General features: G+C 38.7%; 1 protein-coding gene across 1 annotated transcript in view; it reads right to left on the bottom strand.

The window, feature by feature from the left end:
- HPSE2 (heparanase 2 (inactive)) overlaps positions 1-19,233 on the bottom strand; it is a 569,682-nt gene that overhangs the window by 218,744 nt on the left and 331,705 nt on the right. Inside the window, exon 6 of the mRNA XM_079900324.1 lies at positions 1,560-1,607. Within this exon, the coding sequence (XP_079756450.1) occupies positions 1,560-1,607 (48 nt within the window). The remainder of the gene's footprint in view (positions 1-1,559; positions 1,608-19,233) is intronic.

Genomic DNA, 19,233 nt, shown 5'->3' with positions numbered 1-19,233 from the left:
TGTGCTCACTTCACTGCATTTGTACTATGGAGAGTGCTTGAGTAGGGGAAAAAAACTTTCTCTGATCCCTCCCTGTCAGCCATGATAACTGAGCAATGCTTACATTCTTACCAACTAATTTTTGTACACTGATCTCATTACTCCTCTTTATAAACACTATAAATTCTCCAGTCTCTTGTCTTTATGCTACATTATCCAGATAGCTTTTGGTGAGGACACTGAAGAGGATTTGAATTACACCAATAGAATGTAATATTTCCAGTATAGGATCATTGTCTTGTTACCAAAGCCGTAACAGTTAAGAGAAGCCCATGGAGTGAGACAGAACCAACTTCAAGTCCAAAATCTGCCACTTTCTGTTCGATTTTATACACCTTCCTCTAAGTTGTAGAAAAATATAGATAAAAACAGTCCTGACCTCATTTGGTTGTTCTGAGGATCAGATATAGTAAGACACATAAAGGTTCCTGCCACATTGTTATTATTATCATTGGCGTTATTTTCCCCCCAGTAAATGCCCAATTAACAGTTGCCTAAATAAGCACTTGTTGAACTGAATAAGTGCTATTCTGGTAAAAGAGAAAACACACAAATTACAAAAACAAGTATAAAAAATAGTAATTGTAAATTATGGTAAGTACTATGGAAAAACGAGCTAAGAAAGACAATTAAATAGGGGGTCTACTTTAGATAGGATCATCAGGGAAGGCCTCTTGAAGGAGGTGACATGTAAGCTGAATCTTAAGAGATGAGAAGGAGTAAGCTACACAAAATATGAAGATAACAGCATTCCAGGCAGAGGGAATGACACATACAAAGTTCTTGAGGCAGACATGCATGTGAACCCTCTACAAACTGAAAGTCCTCACCAGTGTGTTGGGACAGAATGAGTAAGGGCAGGGTGGCATCAGACGAGAGCAGAGGCCAAACACAAAGAGCCTTATAGGCCAGAGTAGAGAGTGTGGCTTGTGGTCTACATGCAAAGGGAAGGCACTGAGGGTTTTTTGTTTTTTGTTTTTGTTTGTTTGTTTGTTTGCGGTATGCGGGCCTCTCACTGTTGTGGCCTCTCCCGCTGCGGAGCACAGGCTCCGGACACACAGGCCCAGCAGCCACGGCTCACGGGCCCAGCCGCTCCACGGCATGTGGGATCTTCCCGGACCGGGGCACGAACCCGTGTCCCCTGCATCGGCAGGCGGACTCCCAACCACTGCGCCACCAGGGAAGCCCCAGCACTGAGGGGTTTTAAGCAAGGGAATGACAAGATCCTCAGACCCACTCAATCCATGACTCACAACGACAAACTGAAGGAGGATAAGAATTTCAGGAAATATTTGGAACTTGTTGTTTACAGAAACTAAGAGTATAAATGCAGAATAAAATATTTTTCATTATGATTAAAGTTACTGATTGCCAACAATTAATTTTGGAATTAGTTTTAACTTTTTTCTTGGAGCACGGAAGATAGTTTATTAAATTTCAGTTATAACTTCATGACAACTACTTATCTTTCATTTCACAGCATCTGATAATAAGTAAGAGCAAAAATGGTGAATACCTACTGTTGCCAGGTAACTGCATCCACTGTGTTTCCTGCCACCTTCATGAATCTGTAGGAAACAGAAAGAACAAAGATATTGCAACTTAAAGTAAACCATATCCCCAGGGTTAAAATAAAATAAGCTGAGACAGAGATCAGGCCAATCCTTGGGCAACTATGCTTTCTGAGAGGGCCCACAGCGATGGCCTATCCATAGGTATTGGAAGTTAAAAGGTACAGAAGGTGAAAGTAATCACACTTTCAGCTCTCCACACATCCTTTACCATCTGGAAATCAAGACCCCAAGACAGCATTATACCTACATCTGTCTTTCCAATCCCATGCCTGATGGCTCCCACATCACCTTCCCTGTGATCAGAACTTATCTGTCGCATTTCCTATTCTCTAAGGATTCTGAGATCTACTAGGAGACAAACGATAACATTTTCCAAGGATGACAACACAACATATGCCTTTGAAAAACCTCAGGCCTCTCCTTCTATAGAGAGCATGGGAAAACCCAATTTATTTATATAAGTATATAAGTATGAAGCACTAACAAATATGCCCTAGTGATGGGCTACCACAGCTGTCTAAGTGTAGAAACCTAAGCACCACATAGAGAAATTTAACCATTTCTGGAGCAGCTAAGTAGAGAACTGAGTGTCTCGACCAGGATGCTCAGCTCAAAACAGAAACCAGACCTGTTTCCCTGCAAAGCACTCAGCAAAGTCTTGCTAGCAATTTGCCACCCTCCTGTGCCCCTTGGGGTTCCACCAGAAACATAGTGACAGGAGAGAGTACCCAAGGCCACACAGATTCCATAAGGTATCATGAACTGCAGGTCTGTGAATAACTCAATTATCGACCTGCCTCCTTTTAGCCATCCACGTGTTCTGAGGCCATGCGCTGTCATGGCTCGTGTTACTATTTGAGAGAGTTACCACTCAGACATAGGAAATCAAAAGGAACATCTCAGTTCCTTCAGATCTTACTTTCAATTCTCTTTCCTGAGACCCTGGAAGGGAACTTTTCCTCAGACAGAAACAATTTTCCATCAGTACTTCATAAACAAAGAATTTGTCCACTGAGAAGGGAGAAGGACGGTATTTTGTCAAGAATGCCCTACCCCTGCCCTACTCCAGCCTAACCTTGCCAGGAGGACACATGGGCAAAGGGCGTGCTTGCGCTGCCCAGACAGAGGCTCTGTTTTGCCCTGATGGTGGAAGAGGACTGAGTCTCTGCAGGACTGGGTGAAAGAAGGAGAAGGGATACCAGGACTACTGGTTTAGTAGCAGCGTGATGTTCATAAAAGAAGATGAAGAGGATGGAGAGTAGGGAGACAATGAGGAGGGGAAGGAGAAGGGGGAGGGAGAGGGGAAGGGGAAAGAACAGGAGGGGGAGGCAGCTTGGCTCTTGCCTGTATGGTTTTTGCTCTTTTTGTCTAGTACCACTCAGCAGTCCAGGAGCAAGAACGTGGGAAATGGAGCATAGGGTTGACTGAGGAATGAAAGTGGTTTGCTGAGCAGGACCAAAACATAAATGGGGATTGGAGGGAATATAACATTTACTGAATACCTATTTAGTACCAGGTATTCACATGTATTTCCTTCATATAATTCTCAAAATTGCTTTGCTTGGTGAGGTGGATATTATTAATCACATTATACAGGTTACTAACGTCCCTACTGGCTAGAGAAGTAGTATTTCCAGGACCCTAACCAGCTCATTTTTATGGGATCATGCCACTCCTCCTAGCAGTACTTCTTAGGAAGCAGGACATAGGAACCCTCTGCTTTTGGAGCCCACGGATTTCTCTTTCCCTTCTCCTCTCCTTTCTCCAGCCCAGAAAAATCTCTTGACTCTGGGAGGGTAGCTCCACTCTCCTCACCATTTCTAGCCCTATGCCCAGGATTCTTCCTTTAAAATTCAAAAGCTGGAAAAGCTGTGCATTCTCTTCTCCATCCTGTCAGGTGCCACCCCTGAGTCAATAAGCACACAACCAGCTATCTGCTTGAATAGACAGGAGAAAAATGGAAAAGTCCAGGGAGAAAGAAAACAGATTAGGATCCAAAATACTATACCTGCCACAGAAGCACTCTAAGCTGTGGAAACCTGATGGCAATCTTAGAAGTAGGATAACCCAAAAATTAAGAGGGGGAAACGAAATTTTGTACCCCCTCCCCAGGATATTTTAAAAATTAGAAAACCTAGTCAAACTTAGATACAAGTGTCATTAATATATATATATATATATATATATATATATTTACATGGGCTTTACTCCTCCAAAATTATTTCTAAAATCTCTGAAAAGTAAAACTGCCTCCATTTACACATAAAAATAACCATAATAAAAATTACAATGACATTTAGAGTGCTTTCTTATAAAATATTTTTCAGCTTCTTATGTATATAATTTCACATAACTCTCAAAACAGCCCTGGTAGACAGATATTTCTAATTTACAGTGGAGGTTGGTAAGTCTCATAGAGGTTCTGTGACTTGTTCAAATTCATAGAGTAGTGCAGACTAAACTCAGGTTTTCTGATTCCAAACCCTATGTTGCCTTCAAGCTGTTTACACTGAGGACAAGAATTATTAAAATGCAAAAAAATAAGTTGAATTTTTGCCTTGAGAAAACACTACCTTATTTTTTAGAAAAAGAATAAAAGGCCTCAGCACCTTCTTTGCTCGTGGCTTCCTCTCACAGACTTGAGCATTTCAGTGTTATTTGTAAGACTAGGTGCTGGAGCAGGTGTCGAAAGGTGACTGACTCAGGGCCTCTGCTATAAGACAATCACAGTAAAGCCAAGAAGACAGACACTGAGACAAATTAGTCTCTTTGTGTTGCATTACTGGTGCAAACTAACTGCTGTGGGAGATCAGTCAAGGGAGTAGCTAGCTCTACCTTCTGTGATGTTAGAAGAGGGATAAGCATTGAGTAAAGCTTCACATCTCACAAGAGGTTGAATCTAGCATTTCAATCTAGCATTGAAAGAAGGGTAAGATTTTGCCATGAAGAGCAGGCCAGGCATAGAGCAGCTTGAGCAAAGCATGATAGAGTCAAGGTGAGTGTTTTCTCAGGAGTCCAGGATATCTGGATATCAGGGGAGAGGTAAGGGAGTGGTAGGAAGTCAGCCTGGTCAGATAACTAGTTGCTAGCCTGTGATGCTAACACATCTGGCCTTTATTCCTTAACATCTCGGTACAAGTCGAGGTCTTATTTATCTTTGTATGATTAGCACCCAACACAATATTGTAAAATACAGCTAGCTCCTCCTGCATGTTGGATTTATCCTGTGCTTAAGCAAGTGAGGGTGTGTCAGGATCAGACTTGAGTTTTAGGAAGATCACTCTGGCTATGGTAAAGGTGAAAGGTAGTGTGGTGTGGACAAAATGGAGGGAGATGACTGCAGAGTGATGGGAGGCTTTGAAATGTGGGAACGAAAAAAGACACAGTTGAAAAAAACACTGTTGGAGCACTCAAGAGGACTCGGTAGGTGAGTTTAAGTGAGGAAGCGGCGTAAGAGAGAACCCCCAAGTTTTAACTGTGGTAATGCCATTGCCTAAGATGGGCAGTCCAGGAATAGACTTTAATGCTGGTGTTGGTGAATGTACTCCAATCCTTCTGAAAATGCCTCAAAGAACTTGAAGTAAATAGTCATTGATGATAACAGTTACATATTCACAAGAAAATTAGGAGGAAAAAATAATCATCAATGCCCTGCCTGGCTAAAAGGCTCTGGACAGGCAATTAAGAACACATCTAATTTGGTGTCTTAGAAGCTGGAAACTTGTTATGTATGATACTATAATCTGGAGAGCCTCATATGCATTGAATAGTTTGTTCTGCTACAGGTTGATAATTAAGTCTTTAAATAACCTTCCATTATCAAAAGTTACATTATAAAAAGAATGGGAAAACTAGAGTTAGGAACATTTAAAGTAATGCTAATGTTTTCTCCCCACACCCCTCCCCCACCCGCAAAGAAAATCTATAATATCTATAATTAAATATGAAATATACTGGACCCATATATAGAATATTATATAGTTTACAGGGAAATATTTTTAAATTGAATATAGGAAAAGACCTACCATGATCCTGGATAGGAAAATCAATTTATTCTTCCTAACCTAATTTATGGGTTTAATGAAATCCTAATAAAAAAAATCCCATCAGATATTTTTGAAACTTTGCAAAATCATTCTAACATTCATCTGAAAGAAGCCAAGAATGTTCTGAAAAAACTGTAATACTGAAAAGACATTTATCTGATCTACCATATATTAAAATATACCATAAAAACTGCAATTATTAAAACATTCCTAGGCATTAGTCAGGAGATCTTAGTAAAGAGATCAGGAATTAGTAAGGATATCTATGGAACAGAAGAGATTTTTTACAAAAATTTATATATAAGAATTTATTACATGGAAAAGAATTTAGTATGTGAAAAACTGAAGCATGTTTTTAATAGTGCTATGTGATTTGTAGCTATTTGGGAAAACAGTAAAGTCAGATCCTTACCTAAAGTCTTATTTTGTAAAAGAAATCAAAATAGTAAAATATACTTTCATTTCATTTTAATATTTTAAAAAATTTGTCAATCACTATTTAATATGTTTAGACCAATGATATTATTATCTTAACTTTAGTAGCATATTTAAGCAGTAGAAAAGTTGTTTTAGCTAACTTTATGGGAAAAAATTATTAAATATATGTTCATATGAAAACTGTTGTAAACTACATTCTTCCTTTTTCCCTCTTGGCAAAATGATGAGAACAACTTCAAACATATGGAAGCATTTCTACACTTATTCTGATGAGGAAGAATCTAATTCAGGAATAATGTTAAACAAAATATGCATTTCCGAATACTACCAGAATGACTAAACATACCTTTGTTTTTTTGAGAAGTGTATAAAACTCATTTAAAATGGAGCAAATGTTCTGTTTTCAGAAGTCTTTGAATGATTGAAAAAAAAAAAACTAGAAAAACAAAAACAAATGACAGAAATAACACATAAAGGAAACTGATTAGACAAAACTCCATGGAATAGACATTATAGCCGGTGAATTTGGTGAATTCTCCCCAGCCCCATTATCCCTCTCTGAACACTAGGGCTCTCTGTATCTACCGTGTATCTATATCATTTCCATACTCTGTTTTTATATCTATATTGGCACTGCGGAGGACAACAAGTCCAAAAAGATTATAATTTTCTTTGTTCAAATCTAACATTGATGGATTCTTCTGCTCCTTAGTTTTGCCTGTTTCTCAGAAACTGGCCCAAACCACATAAATGAATAACTTCCACACAGCTGCAGAATGCTCAGCAACAGTAATATTAGAGGTGGAATAACATGCACACAGACTAGTGCTGTCAGGAGTGAAATACCATTGGGAAAGTGAAATTCTGTTTAGGGTCCAGTATTATCCAAGCGTTTTCAACCATCCACCTCCATTCTAATCCCTAGATTTAGGTCTATGAACGAACAAGTAAAAGATGACCCAGGATGTGAATAATGACAAAAAGGAAAGATCTTGGTTTTCCAAGGTTGGATGTCTCCATACCTGAATTATGAAGACAGAAATCTTGGAAGATTATTTCAGAGAATAGAAGATGTCTGTGCTCATGCTGACATCCAGTCACTCAAAAAAGGATAAGAGAGGGAAGGGGCAAGGACCTGTACCTAAGAAAATTGGCCAGTGCCAGGCAGACGTTTCAGTACTGGGGAATCTTTCCCACTGGAGCAAATATGCTGCTATGGAAAAGAACAAAATATCCCCTTTCATTGTGAGAGTTCCTTTCCTCCCCCAAGGGACCCCAAATCTGGGAGAATTTCTTTCCTTTGTTATCCACCTGCACATATGACGTATCTGCAATGTTGTGGAGCCTTCTCTCCCACTGCATATCACAGCTCTCTCTTATAATAAGGCACATCTTTTTTTTTTTTTTTTGCGGTACGTGGGCCTCTCACTGTTGTGGCCTCTCCCGTTGTGGAGCACAGGCTCCAGACGCGCAGGCTCAGCGGCCATGGCTCACGGGCCTAGCCGCTCCACAGCATGTGGGATCTTCCCGGACCGGGGCACGAACCCGTGTCCCCTGCATCGGCAGGCGGACCCCCAACCACTGCGCCACCAGGGAAGCCCAATAAGGCACATCTTTATTCATGGTCTTTGGAGTTTGATTTCTGCTTCTGGACCACACAGTGCAACCCTGAAAACTGGTTTCTGAATTTTGCTCCCAGGAAAGAGGATAAATCCTTCATGGGGAACTAGATGTCCAAATGACTACAAACTTCAGTAAGAGTGTGGCAGCCTGATCCTTCTTTTCCTTGTCCACAAGGAGAATCTTTGGTTATGTAACTAACATGAATAAGATGTGACAGCCATTCTACACAAAAGCTAGGAAAAACTTGTGAGGAAATTATTCATTTTGAGTTACAGCAAACCAGGCATCTTCTATTTGGTCCAAAGTCACTTACATTTCCATGGCTAATTATATATTAAGCTATACTAGGTTAACTATATATTAAGCTCTAGAAGAAATAAAATATTGATCTCTTTCTTCCCCACCCTCTCTCTCTCTCTTTCTACTCTCTCCATTTCTCTTTCTCCTTCCATTCCTCCCTTCAAGCCTCCCTTCTTCTCTCCCTCCCTCCCTCCTTCCCTTCCTTTTTCTCTCCCCACCCATATTTATATATAATATTACACTTGCAGCAGGCTGATAAATAGCATGGCTATATGTTCATTGACTTTAATGGCTAGTGCAACTCTCTATTTAGGCTTCTCTTCTAGCTTATAATTCCCTTAATTTGATAGATTTATAGACTTTTTAACATACAAGGACTTCTTGAGAGGGGTGAGACTCTCTACAGAATCTCTCTTGCCAATAAAAGTTACACCCATGAGGCTTAATTTAAGAAGGATCTTAATGAAGAAAGGAAAAAATAAGTTAGCTACCACTTACTGATTGACAGGCACTTGGTAAGCCGTTTACATAATGTACAATCTTATAAGGTAGGTATTATTACTTTCATTTTATAGATGAAGAAACTGTGCTCAAGATCACCCAACTAATGAGTTGCAGAGCTAAGAATCAAATCCATTTCTGACTTTAAATCCCTTGCTTTAACCATGCAGAGATGGCAAATTTGTGATATGTGCTCCCTTTTTCTGAACCCATGGTAGACCTTGGTAATAGATCTCAATACTCTTTCCCTAATCTCAGAATTGGCCTAAGAATCCTTCTCAAGATACGGTGCCAGGCACTATTACCTGGAACTGGCCCCCAAGATGAAGGCTATTTCATGCTGCTAATGGGGACTTGGGAGGAGGGAGGCTATAGAACAATGTCTGGAATAAAATGGAGGCAGATGTGAGACAATAATACAGAAAGGACAAAATAGGTTTGCTTGATAAGAATGAAGACAAATAGCAGGGGGTGAGAGATGGTGAAAGAATATGTTGAAACAGATCTGGAAGGCCATGGCTGGAGCTGGAAGGTGCTGGTTAGGGGAATATTATGACAGACATGTCTCAACAGTCTAAAATGCTGCTGGATTCAGGCAAAGAAGGCTATAACTGACCTGATATGATTTGTCCTGGCTGTGGAGCCAGGTGGGAAGGAAGAAAAATGCATCAAGATATCGTGAAGAATTTCACACAGAAAAGCAGACTTTCCAAAAGCTCAAGTCCCGGTATGAAGCTGAGTCTATGAGAGTGAAAACTATGGAACTAAGGTGAAGAGTATTATATATTTTTTCCAGTATGCTAGACCACATGGCTTCACTCAAAGATGAAAATTCAGGAAAACAGCACCACAAAGTAGGAAGAGCATGGGCCTAGGAGTCAGATAGATACTTGATTTCAGACCTGGCTCCACAACGTATTAGCCATGTGACCCTGGGTAAGTTGTTTAACCTCCCTGAATGTTTTCAAATGGAGAGAGCCTACTTCCCAAAGGCATTGTGAAGATGAACAAGATAACATACATGAAGAAACAAGGGTACTGCCAGGCACACTGCTGGCACCCCATAAACGTGAGCTTGGTAAATAACTTAGCGTTTGTGTACCTCCATTCCTTAATCTGTAAAATAAGATAATAAGACCTGCTCTGTCTATATTATAGGGCAGTAGTTCTCATACTTTGCTCCTTCAGTGAGAGAATGGTTAAACAAAATGTAGTCTACCCACACCATGGAACATTACCAGCAACGAAAAGGAGCAAACTACAGACACATGCAGCAACCTGGTTGAATCTCCAGGGAATTATGCTGAGTGGACAATCTAACCCTAAAAGGTTGCATATTATATTATTCCATTTATGTAACATTTTTGAAATGACAAAATTATAGAAATAGAGAACAGATTAGTGGTTGGCCAGAGTTTTAAGTAAAGAGCGAGAATGAGAAGGATGAAAGAGTGACATGAGATACCCCTGCGGTGATGGAAATGGTCTGTATCTTCACTGTATCAATGCCAATGTCCTAGTGGTGATATTGTCCTATAGTGTCACAAGATGTCACTGTTGGGAGAAACTGGATAAAGGGGACTCGGGACCTCTCTGTACTATATCTCATGCTGCATTTTAAAGAAGCTCTCCAGGTGCTTCCATTGAGGGAGGACCATGGGCCACACCTTTTACATATTGTGATCTCAGCAGCACTTGTTAGGGTAGGTCATTCTTGGAGAAAAAGTAGGGTTCTTAGGGAAGGTAGAATGGGGAAGGGAGGAAAGGAATGGAAAAAAAGAAAGTGAGGAAGATATTTCCCAAGACCATATGTGTCAAACCTAAATCTATGTCCCAGGACACCCATCTCCTTCTCCAATGTTCTAACCCCCATCTGACTTCTCTGACAACAGAAGAAGAGAGAAACATCCTTCATCGTAATAGCCATAACTGATATCCCTGGGCTTGGGTCAGGAATTAGGCTGTTTCTCTAATCAAGAAAGAAGTCCTGTCCAGGAAAAAAAAGAAAAAAAAGCAAATTTAGAAGTAAGCAGTCATTAGCATAATTCTCAGCTAGGGAGCAGACCTTTACGGTAGCCCATGCTTCCTTGTTAATTAGCACTGAACAGCTGCTGGGAGGCCCTGCCTCTCTCTACAGGCAGAGAAGGAAACTCTCTTCTTATAAACTGAGAGGAATAAATTGTTCTTACCTCCTGTAGTTTAAGTCATATACTCTTTCACAGGTGAAATAAAACATAACAATTATTAGGAATAACACTGTGATGATTTCTCTGTGCACCAAACTGTCCCCAGCTGTGCAATTTCCCACTCCAAACAAGAATGTGGTGTAAGCAGGTTTGTAGGCAGAAGCTGTGATCACCCTCATTATAATGCAATGTTACTTTAGCTAATCTTTCTAGTTTTCAATCTCATTCAGTTCTCTGAACTGCTTAGAAGGCTACATTGAGCCATAGGCAAAAAGTCAGAAAAACAACACTGCCTTTTCAATTTGAAATTCACTTGTCCTTAACAATTGTAGCCGACATTTCTTTAGGTGTGGATTGTGCCAGGAACTACACTTAGCACTTTCAATTCATTATCTCATTTAACTTCACAACAAGCCTAAGAAATAGATAATTTCATTAGCCTCATTTTACCAATGAGGTTTTAGAGAGATTAAATAATTCAAGGTGACCTAGCTAGAAGCTGATCTGGGTCTCATCTAGTTCTAAGTGTATGCTCTTTACATTCCTGCTATTTCCACCCTTGCCCCCAATCCTGCTATATTGACTTACTACAGTAGAACACAGAAGGCTGTTGATTTAATATGTCTTTATGGAGGAAGTGACCCACGAGGTCAAAAATGCCCAGGGCCTTCAAAAGTCGTAATGAGAGCCTGTTTATAGAAACATAGTGAACTTTCCATCCTTACCCATACAGCTTTCACTGTTGGTCTATGCTTTGAGTACCAGTGGAGTCTATAAATCAGCATTAGGTACTCAGTAGAAGTTTTGGTAATTAGAACTAAAGATAGAAATTCTGGATATAAAAAGGCAATTTTTCTGTTTCTGTTTTGTAGATCATTGAGCACACAGCATACATAATGTGGTCTGCTGTGATGGAAAAGACCATTATTTCCTTCCTAATTCTCCTGCTTTTATCTTTTTTGCCCAAATTGGAATGTTTTCCATAGCTCTCTGGGCCACCATGGGAGTTAAAGGTCCTGTCTAGCTTTCTGTTCTAACCTAGGTTCAGGTTAGAATATGCCACTAGCAGCTCGGTAAAATATGAGTATAACTTCCATTCTTCATTCAACAAATTGGAGCACCCACCGTGTGCTAGGTTTTTTGCCAGCACTGAATATATATTAGTAAATACAACAGACAACTTCCTGCTCTCATGGAGTTTATGATCTATAAGCAAAAAATAAACAGTAAATATGCAGTTATAACTTGTGATAAATGCCATAAAGAGAACTAACAGAGTGCGCTGATAGAGAATCACTTAGCTAGGCTATTCAAGAAAGAACTCTGATGGGTGAGGAGAAACCAGCCATGTGGCAAGCTGAGAGGACACCCTAGGTAGAAAGAAAAGCATGTGTTGTGCAACCCCTGCTCCCCACCAAAAAAAAAAAAAAAAAAAAAAGAGAGAAACTTAGCACATAGCAGGCCAGTGAGGCCTGAGTGAAGTAAGGAAAAGAGAAATCTGGAGAAGATAAGAATGAAGAGCTGGGCAGCAGCCAGACTGCTCATTGTAGAGCCTTGCTGGATGTGGTAAGGAGATTAAATTTTATTCTAAGAGCAATGAAAAGTCATTAAAGAGTCTTCAGCAAATGACTGACATCATGTGAATTATGTCTGTAAAAGATTTTCTGGCAGCTGAGTGGTGAATAGACTGGAGAGGACAAGAATGGAACCAAATAGACCAGTAATGGGGCTATTGAAATGGTCCAAGTCCTGAGTTCTCCAAATTGTAATTCTTTTGCTATTGTTTGCTCTATGGCCATATCTCACCTAAAGCAGGGCTCATATTCCAAGTCAGTGATGTCCAAACATGTTAGTGGAACACGAGTCCCTCAAGATACTCTTGGAAAATAAGACTACGGTCAAATAAATTTTTTAAATTCTGCATGCTAAATCCCCTTCTTGGAGATTCAGAATGTAAACTAATGTAATAAAGATGCTGGGAAGTGTTTCAGTACGTTTGTATATCCCAGTATTTCTCAAACTTACTTGACTATGGAAGCTTTTACTTTTTTCCGCCTCCACATAACGTTGTTATCCTGCAGAACTGATATTTTCCAGAGCACATTTAAGGAAATGCTGCCATAATTCATTCTAACCAAGGGTTAACTCCATGTGCGTGGTTTACTGGGCCTCCTCTTCTCCACATCTCAATTTATTATTTCAATGGCTTAGACAATATTTTCCAACTCCACACATATTATGAGAGGATATCAGCCATGTGGGTCATATTTCTTCTCTCCATTTTTACCACCTATTTTCTGTAAACTGTCCCCTTAATTTTACATTGTAAAGGTTGATAAGGTTTTTTCTTTCTGTAACCATAATTTTCTTCCTTGTTTCTGGATCTGGATATCCTATGAGACAGCTGCTGGGGATCCTGAACTGATCTTTTATACCAGTAAGATTTCATCCCAAATTTTTTGTCTCTGTCCAACACTCTGTGTATGGGAGATTTCCTTGATTTTATCTTATAATTCTTTTATTGGACTCAACTGCATTTTGGAGATAAAATTTAATACCATATAATTCCCTCATTAACTGTACAGTTCAATATTTTTTATTATATTTACAAATTTGTGCAACTATCAACATAATCTAATTTTAGAATATTTAATTTCAAAAAGAAGCCCCATTCCCATGAGCAGTCACTCTCCATTTCCCTGAAAACTTCACCAGTCTAGGCAACCCAATCTGCTTTTTGTCTCTATAGATTTGCCTATTCTGGACATTTCATATAAAGGAAACCATACACTGTGTGGGCTTTTGTGACTGGCTTCTTTCAGTTAGCATGATGATTTCAAGGTTCATCTCTGACAACATGTGTTGGTACTTCAGTGCTCTTTATTTTCAAGTAATATTCCATTGTATAGATTTACTGAATTTTATTTATCCATTCATTGGTTGATGGACATTTGGGTTATTTCTACTTTTTGGCTATTATGAATGATGCCACAATAAATAATTGTGTACAAGTTTTGTGTGGACATATGTTTTCATTTCTCTTGGGTATATACCTAGAAGTGGAATTGCTAAGTCATATGGTAACTCTATGTTTAACCTTTCAAGTAATTGCCAGTCTGTTTTCCAAAGTAGTTGCACCATATTATATGCCCTCCAGCAGTGTATGAGTGTTCCAATTTCTCCACGTCCTCTCCAACATTTGCTTTTGTATGTCTGTTTGATTGTAGCCATCCTAGTGGATGTAAAGTTGTATCTCACTGTGATTTTGATTTGCACATTCCTAGTGACTAATGATGTGGAACATCTATTCATGTACTTAGTGGCCATTTGTATGTATTCTTTGGAGAAATGCCTATTCAAATCCCTTTTGGTCATTTTTAAACAGGTTGTCATATTACTGTTGAGTTGTAAGAATTTATATGTGTGTGTGTGTGTGTGTATATATATATATATATATATATATATATATATATATTCTGTGTATAAATTCCTTATCAGCTGTATGACTTGCAAATATTTTCTCCTATTTTGTGTGTCTGTTCACCTTCTTGATGGTATCATTTGATGCACAAAAGTTCTTAATTTTTATGAGGTCCAGCTAATCAGTGTTTTCTTTTATCACTTATGCTTTCAGTGTTGTATCTAAGAAATCATTACCTTACATTTATTGGGCTTAATTTCAGCAATTATATATTTTGTTTTTAAAAATATTTTTTGCTCTGTATACAAAATACAGTATATATAAATACAGTATCTTACTATATCTTTATAAGGATACTAATTATAGCTTTTTACTTTTCTAGTTCTGATCTTGAATTATAATTCTTCTTGGGTCAATTTTTAAAATGTATTCGTCTTGGTTTTTCTCTTTTATGTTACTTGTTTCCTTCTTACATCTTGTGATCTTTGCCTATCTATTTATTTTTTTAAATTGGGGACTAAATAGATTCTTCTAGGTAGTAGGTGCAGATTTTTCTAAGCTGTTGAATATATGGGGGTTTTTTTTGATAAGTCTCTCCTTTCCCTGGAATCTCTATTTTATGGTCAGAGCTTGTTGACCAACACACTTCCCTTTAGAGAGGGAAGAGGGAGGCCACAGATAGCCTTTGGGCTAGGGTATCCCACAGTGCTCTACTCAGCATTTTACTATGCAGAAGCAACTCCACCTTAGCAATACTAGCTCATCCCCTGGTATTCCGGCAGTATTTTTTTGGTGAAGACTCCTAACTATTGGTTTGGCATTTGCTAGGACATAACAGACTGAGCTGTCTTTGCTCTGTAGGCAGGGTAGGGGACTTAAAATGATGGAGGGGAGAGTTGAGTTGTGGGTGTAGTCCCTATGAAGACAGACTTTCATATTAACCCCTTGGCTTGGTCTCCCTTTCCCACCTTACCCTCTCTGGCCTCTGAGCCTATCTGCAGGACAGATTCTCTATCTTTTCTCAGAGCCCAGGTTCTCTGGGTTGCCACTTCCTCACTCTGATTACTCTGTCAACAGGCTTCCATCTGTTTACTGTCTTATAGAAATCTGTCAGAAGTCTCTCATCTGCTAATGATCCCTCTTTCATGTGCTTGTTATTACAGAATTGTTTTTTATCAGTTTTTAATAGGAGTTGGGAGGATGTTCCAGAAGGAAATGGAGCTTGTGCTCAGATCACTATCCTGAACTTGAAGCACACCCAATGTAGTTGATTTATTTTTATTTTTATTTTATTTATTTATTTTTGGCTGTGTTGGGTCATCGTTACTGCATGCAGGCTTTCTCTAGTTGCAGCGAGTGGGGGCTACTCTGCCTTGTGGTGCGCGGGCTTCTCTTGTTGCAGAGCACGGTGCATGGGCTTCAGTAGTTGTGGTGCATTGGCTTAGTTGCTCCGTGGCATGTGGGATCTTCCTGGACCAGGGATTGAACCCGTGTCCCCTGCATTGGCAGGCAGATTCTTTTTTTTTTTTTTTTTTTTTCGGTACGTGGGCCTCTCACTGTTGTGGCCTCTCCCGTTGCGGAGCACAGGCTCCGGACACGCAGGCTCAGTGGCCATGGCTCACGGGCCTAGCTGATGCACGGCATTTGGGATCTTCCTGGACCGGGGCACGAACCCGCGTCTCCTGCATTGGCAGGTGGACTCTCAACCACTGTGCCACCAGGGAAGCCCGGCAGGCAGATTCTTATCCATTGCGCTACCAGGGAAGCCCGCCAATGTAGTTTAAAGTCATCTTTTGTTGCTCCAGAGATAGTTTCCTGAGTATGAATATGTGTTCATTTTGGTGTAACTTCTTTATGAAAACCTCCCTTTTCTGCATGTGATGGCTCTTGAAAGAGAGATGCTAACGTTCAAAAGGTGGAAATCATCCTTTATTAATTCCTCCTATTCTCTCACCCCCACCTTGCTGGGATATCCATCAACAAACAAGTCTACCTTAACTTCTCTCCATCTCTTCTGCCATTACCTTAACCCAATCACACACACCTCATAGTGAAAACCCTCCTTACTGAACTCTTTTGATTTCTTACTTTTGCACCTTAAAATCTATTTGGCACACAAAACAGAGTAGACTCTGGTACATGTTGCTGCCCTTATAAAAACCCTGTAATAGCTTTCCATTGCTCAGAGAATAAAATACACAACCTCTTTTCCATGGTATGCATGGTTCAGTAATGATCTGGTCCTTGCCTGTCCATGCATTCTCATCTCCTACTGCTCTCCTTTTGCTCACTATAATGCCCATCTTTCTATTGGTCAAATGCCTTAACCTTGTTTCTGATTCAGGACATTGACAAACACAACCTACCACCTCTATCTAAAACTTTTTTCACTCTGATCTTTGAACAGTTGGCTCCTTCTTATTCTTTTGTTCTTGGCTTAAATAAATTGTTCCTCAGATAAGTCTTCTCTGATCACCTTGTCCAAATAAATCCTCCAATTCCAGGTATCTTGATCATTTCCTTCACAGAATTATACACAATTTGGGATAATTTGTTTTCTTATTTACTGTGGCTCTGTCTTGCTAAGCTCCAAGAGAATAAGAGTCACTTTGGCTTTATTCATCAATATAAACCCAACACTTAAGCAAGGATCAAACATGAAATAGCTGTTCAATAAATGTTTATTGAGAGATAATTTAGTATTCATCTCCCTATGGTTTAAAAGCCCCCCAAAAAGCCTCAGTAAACATGCTTTCAATGAATACCTGCTTTTCTTGACACTGTCACATCACCAAAAAATAGATTAGGTCCTTACTCTATAGTACATACGGCAATAAACTCCAAATAAGTTAAAAAGCCTAACATTGAAAATTAAAACATTTTAAAAAGGCTATGTGAAAATGAAGTAGTAACTTTATCCTAACTGTGTAAGGAAAGAAACAGAAAAGACAACCAACAAGAAAATGGATAAGAACAACTATAATAAAAAGTAACTTCTGAAGCAATAAAAACATATTTCAAAGTAATAAGAAAAGCAATACATTAAGATAAAATTGTCGTTACATAGATGATGCATAATAGTTTACAAAAGAAAAGCAGAGGAAAATAATAAAACCCTAAAGAACACTACTTATGCCTTTAGATAAAAATCAATAACTGGGAAGAGCCAGTTCCTGAATGAGGAAATGAAAATAATATAACAAGTATTTTATTAAGTACTTCCCATATTCCAGGCAACATAAGTAGTATCTGAAGACACAAACATGAAGATTCTATCTCTGTTTGTTCATATCCTAACTGGGAAGATAGTCCTATATAGTCCAGTAAATACCTAAGTAGTTTTAAGCTTTTTTAAGCTTAAAAATTAGTTTGGCTCTATAAAACTAAAGCTATTCCTAGATTCTGAAGGCTACAGAATCAATAAAACATAGACAGAGTCTTGACCTTAGTCTACAGTCTGTTAGGGGAGGCAGATAGGTAAATAAGTAAGTTATCATCAATTTGATAAGTGCTATAGCAGAAATATAAAGTACCATATAAGGACAGAGGAGGTGATAAGAAATCCTGCCTGAAGATGTCAGAGAAGATCTATTGGAAAGAAAAAATAAGGGAAGAGAGTGGTATTCCAAAGAAAATGACACAAAATAAAAAGGTGCAAAGGTAAAAAAGTGTGGCATCTTCTAAGATGGACATATACTTTGATGTACTAAGTGCAGGTTGTGCAAGGGTGTGTAGCTACTGACTAGCTGCAAAGAAGGGAGCTACTGGACCCTAAAGGCCAGGGTACATGTGAAAGGGTTTGGATTTCAAGCAAGAGTGACTTGACCACATGTTGCATTTTAAAAAAACTACTCAGAAATCTGTAAGGAGAAATTAGAGTCTGAGACTAGATATGGAGAAATTGTTTAGGAGGAAAAATGATAAAGTTTAAAATAAAAATGAAAGGAAGATGGGATATGAGTGATACTAAGAAGTCAGAAATAACAAAACTTAATAACTAACTAATGGAGACTGTGAACAAAGGAGAGGAATGAATCTAAAATGACCTCCTGGTCTGTGCCTCAGGCAAAATGGTTATTGTGTCATTAGTCAAATGTGGAATAAGGGGAAAGGAGACAACATAAAGTTTTGGAAAATGTTTGGTTCTTTTCACAGTTAACAGGATTCAAATTTAAACAACCATGAGGTACAATCTTGCATTAATTAAAACAGTAAATTAATAAAAGTAATACTCATTGTTGTAGAGTATTGGGAAAAAGATACACTAATACATTGTTGCCCTTCAACCTGGTGAAACTGTTCTGAAAAGAAATTTGGCAACAAATACAAGAGCCATAAAAATTATTATATACAGTACTTTGACCCAGAAACCCAGCTTTTTGGAATACAGCCCAAGGCTGTAATTCAAAAGAAATTTTTTAAAAACCTATTTGTATAAAGATGTTTACAGCTGTGCTATATATTACAGACAAAAACCAGAAACAGCCCAAATGCCCAGCAGTGAGGGAATGCTTAGCCAGAATTCAGTATATTAATGCAATGGAATATTTTACTGGTATTAAGAATGACAAATACGAGAACTATGTAGAAATAAGGAAGGGGCAATATAAAGCAATGGGCAAAAAATGCAGAATTCAAAATGATGCATATACAATGATCACAACTACGTAAAATTATAGCTGTATAACCAGGAGGATTGGAAAAACTACAGAGCTGGTAATTTAGAGTGCTGACATTTTTGTTATTGTTGGTTGAGTCACTGGGAATGTTTATGTGTTTAAAGTTATATGTTTATGTGTTTAAAGTTTATGTGTTTAAAGATATATATGTATATTTAGTACATACACATTAAGAAAGGTAAATACCCATTTTTTCTGGCACATAAAAGAAAAAAAATGTTCATCAATACCTTTCCTTCTTGCCCTATGTAATTTTTTCTAGTCTCTTGAGTGCTATTAGTTTTCGGAGGCATGGGGAAGTAGGCCTCACCACTTGTCACCACACCACCCAGTCACATGATCATTTCTTTCATCTGTTGCCAACTATTGTGTCCAAGTTCTTGACTTATTCACAACAAACTAGCATCTATGTGTCCAAAATTACAC

This window comes from Stenella coeruleoalba, assembly GCF_951394435.1.
Source record: "Stenella coeruleoalba genome assembly, chromosome: 16".
NCBI lineage: Eukaryota > Metazoa > Chordata > Mammalia > Artiodactyla > Delphinidae > Stenella > Stenella coeruleoalba.
This window is presented reverse-complemented; position numbering and strand designations above follow the sequence as displayed.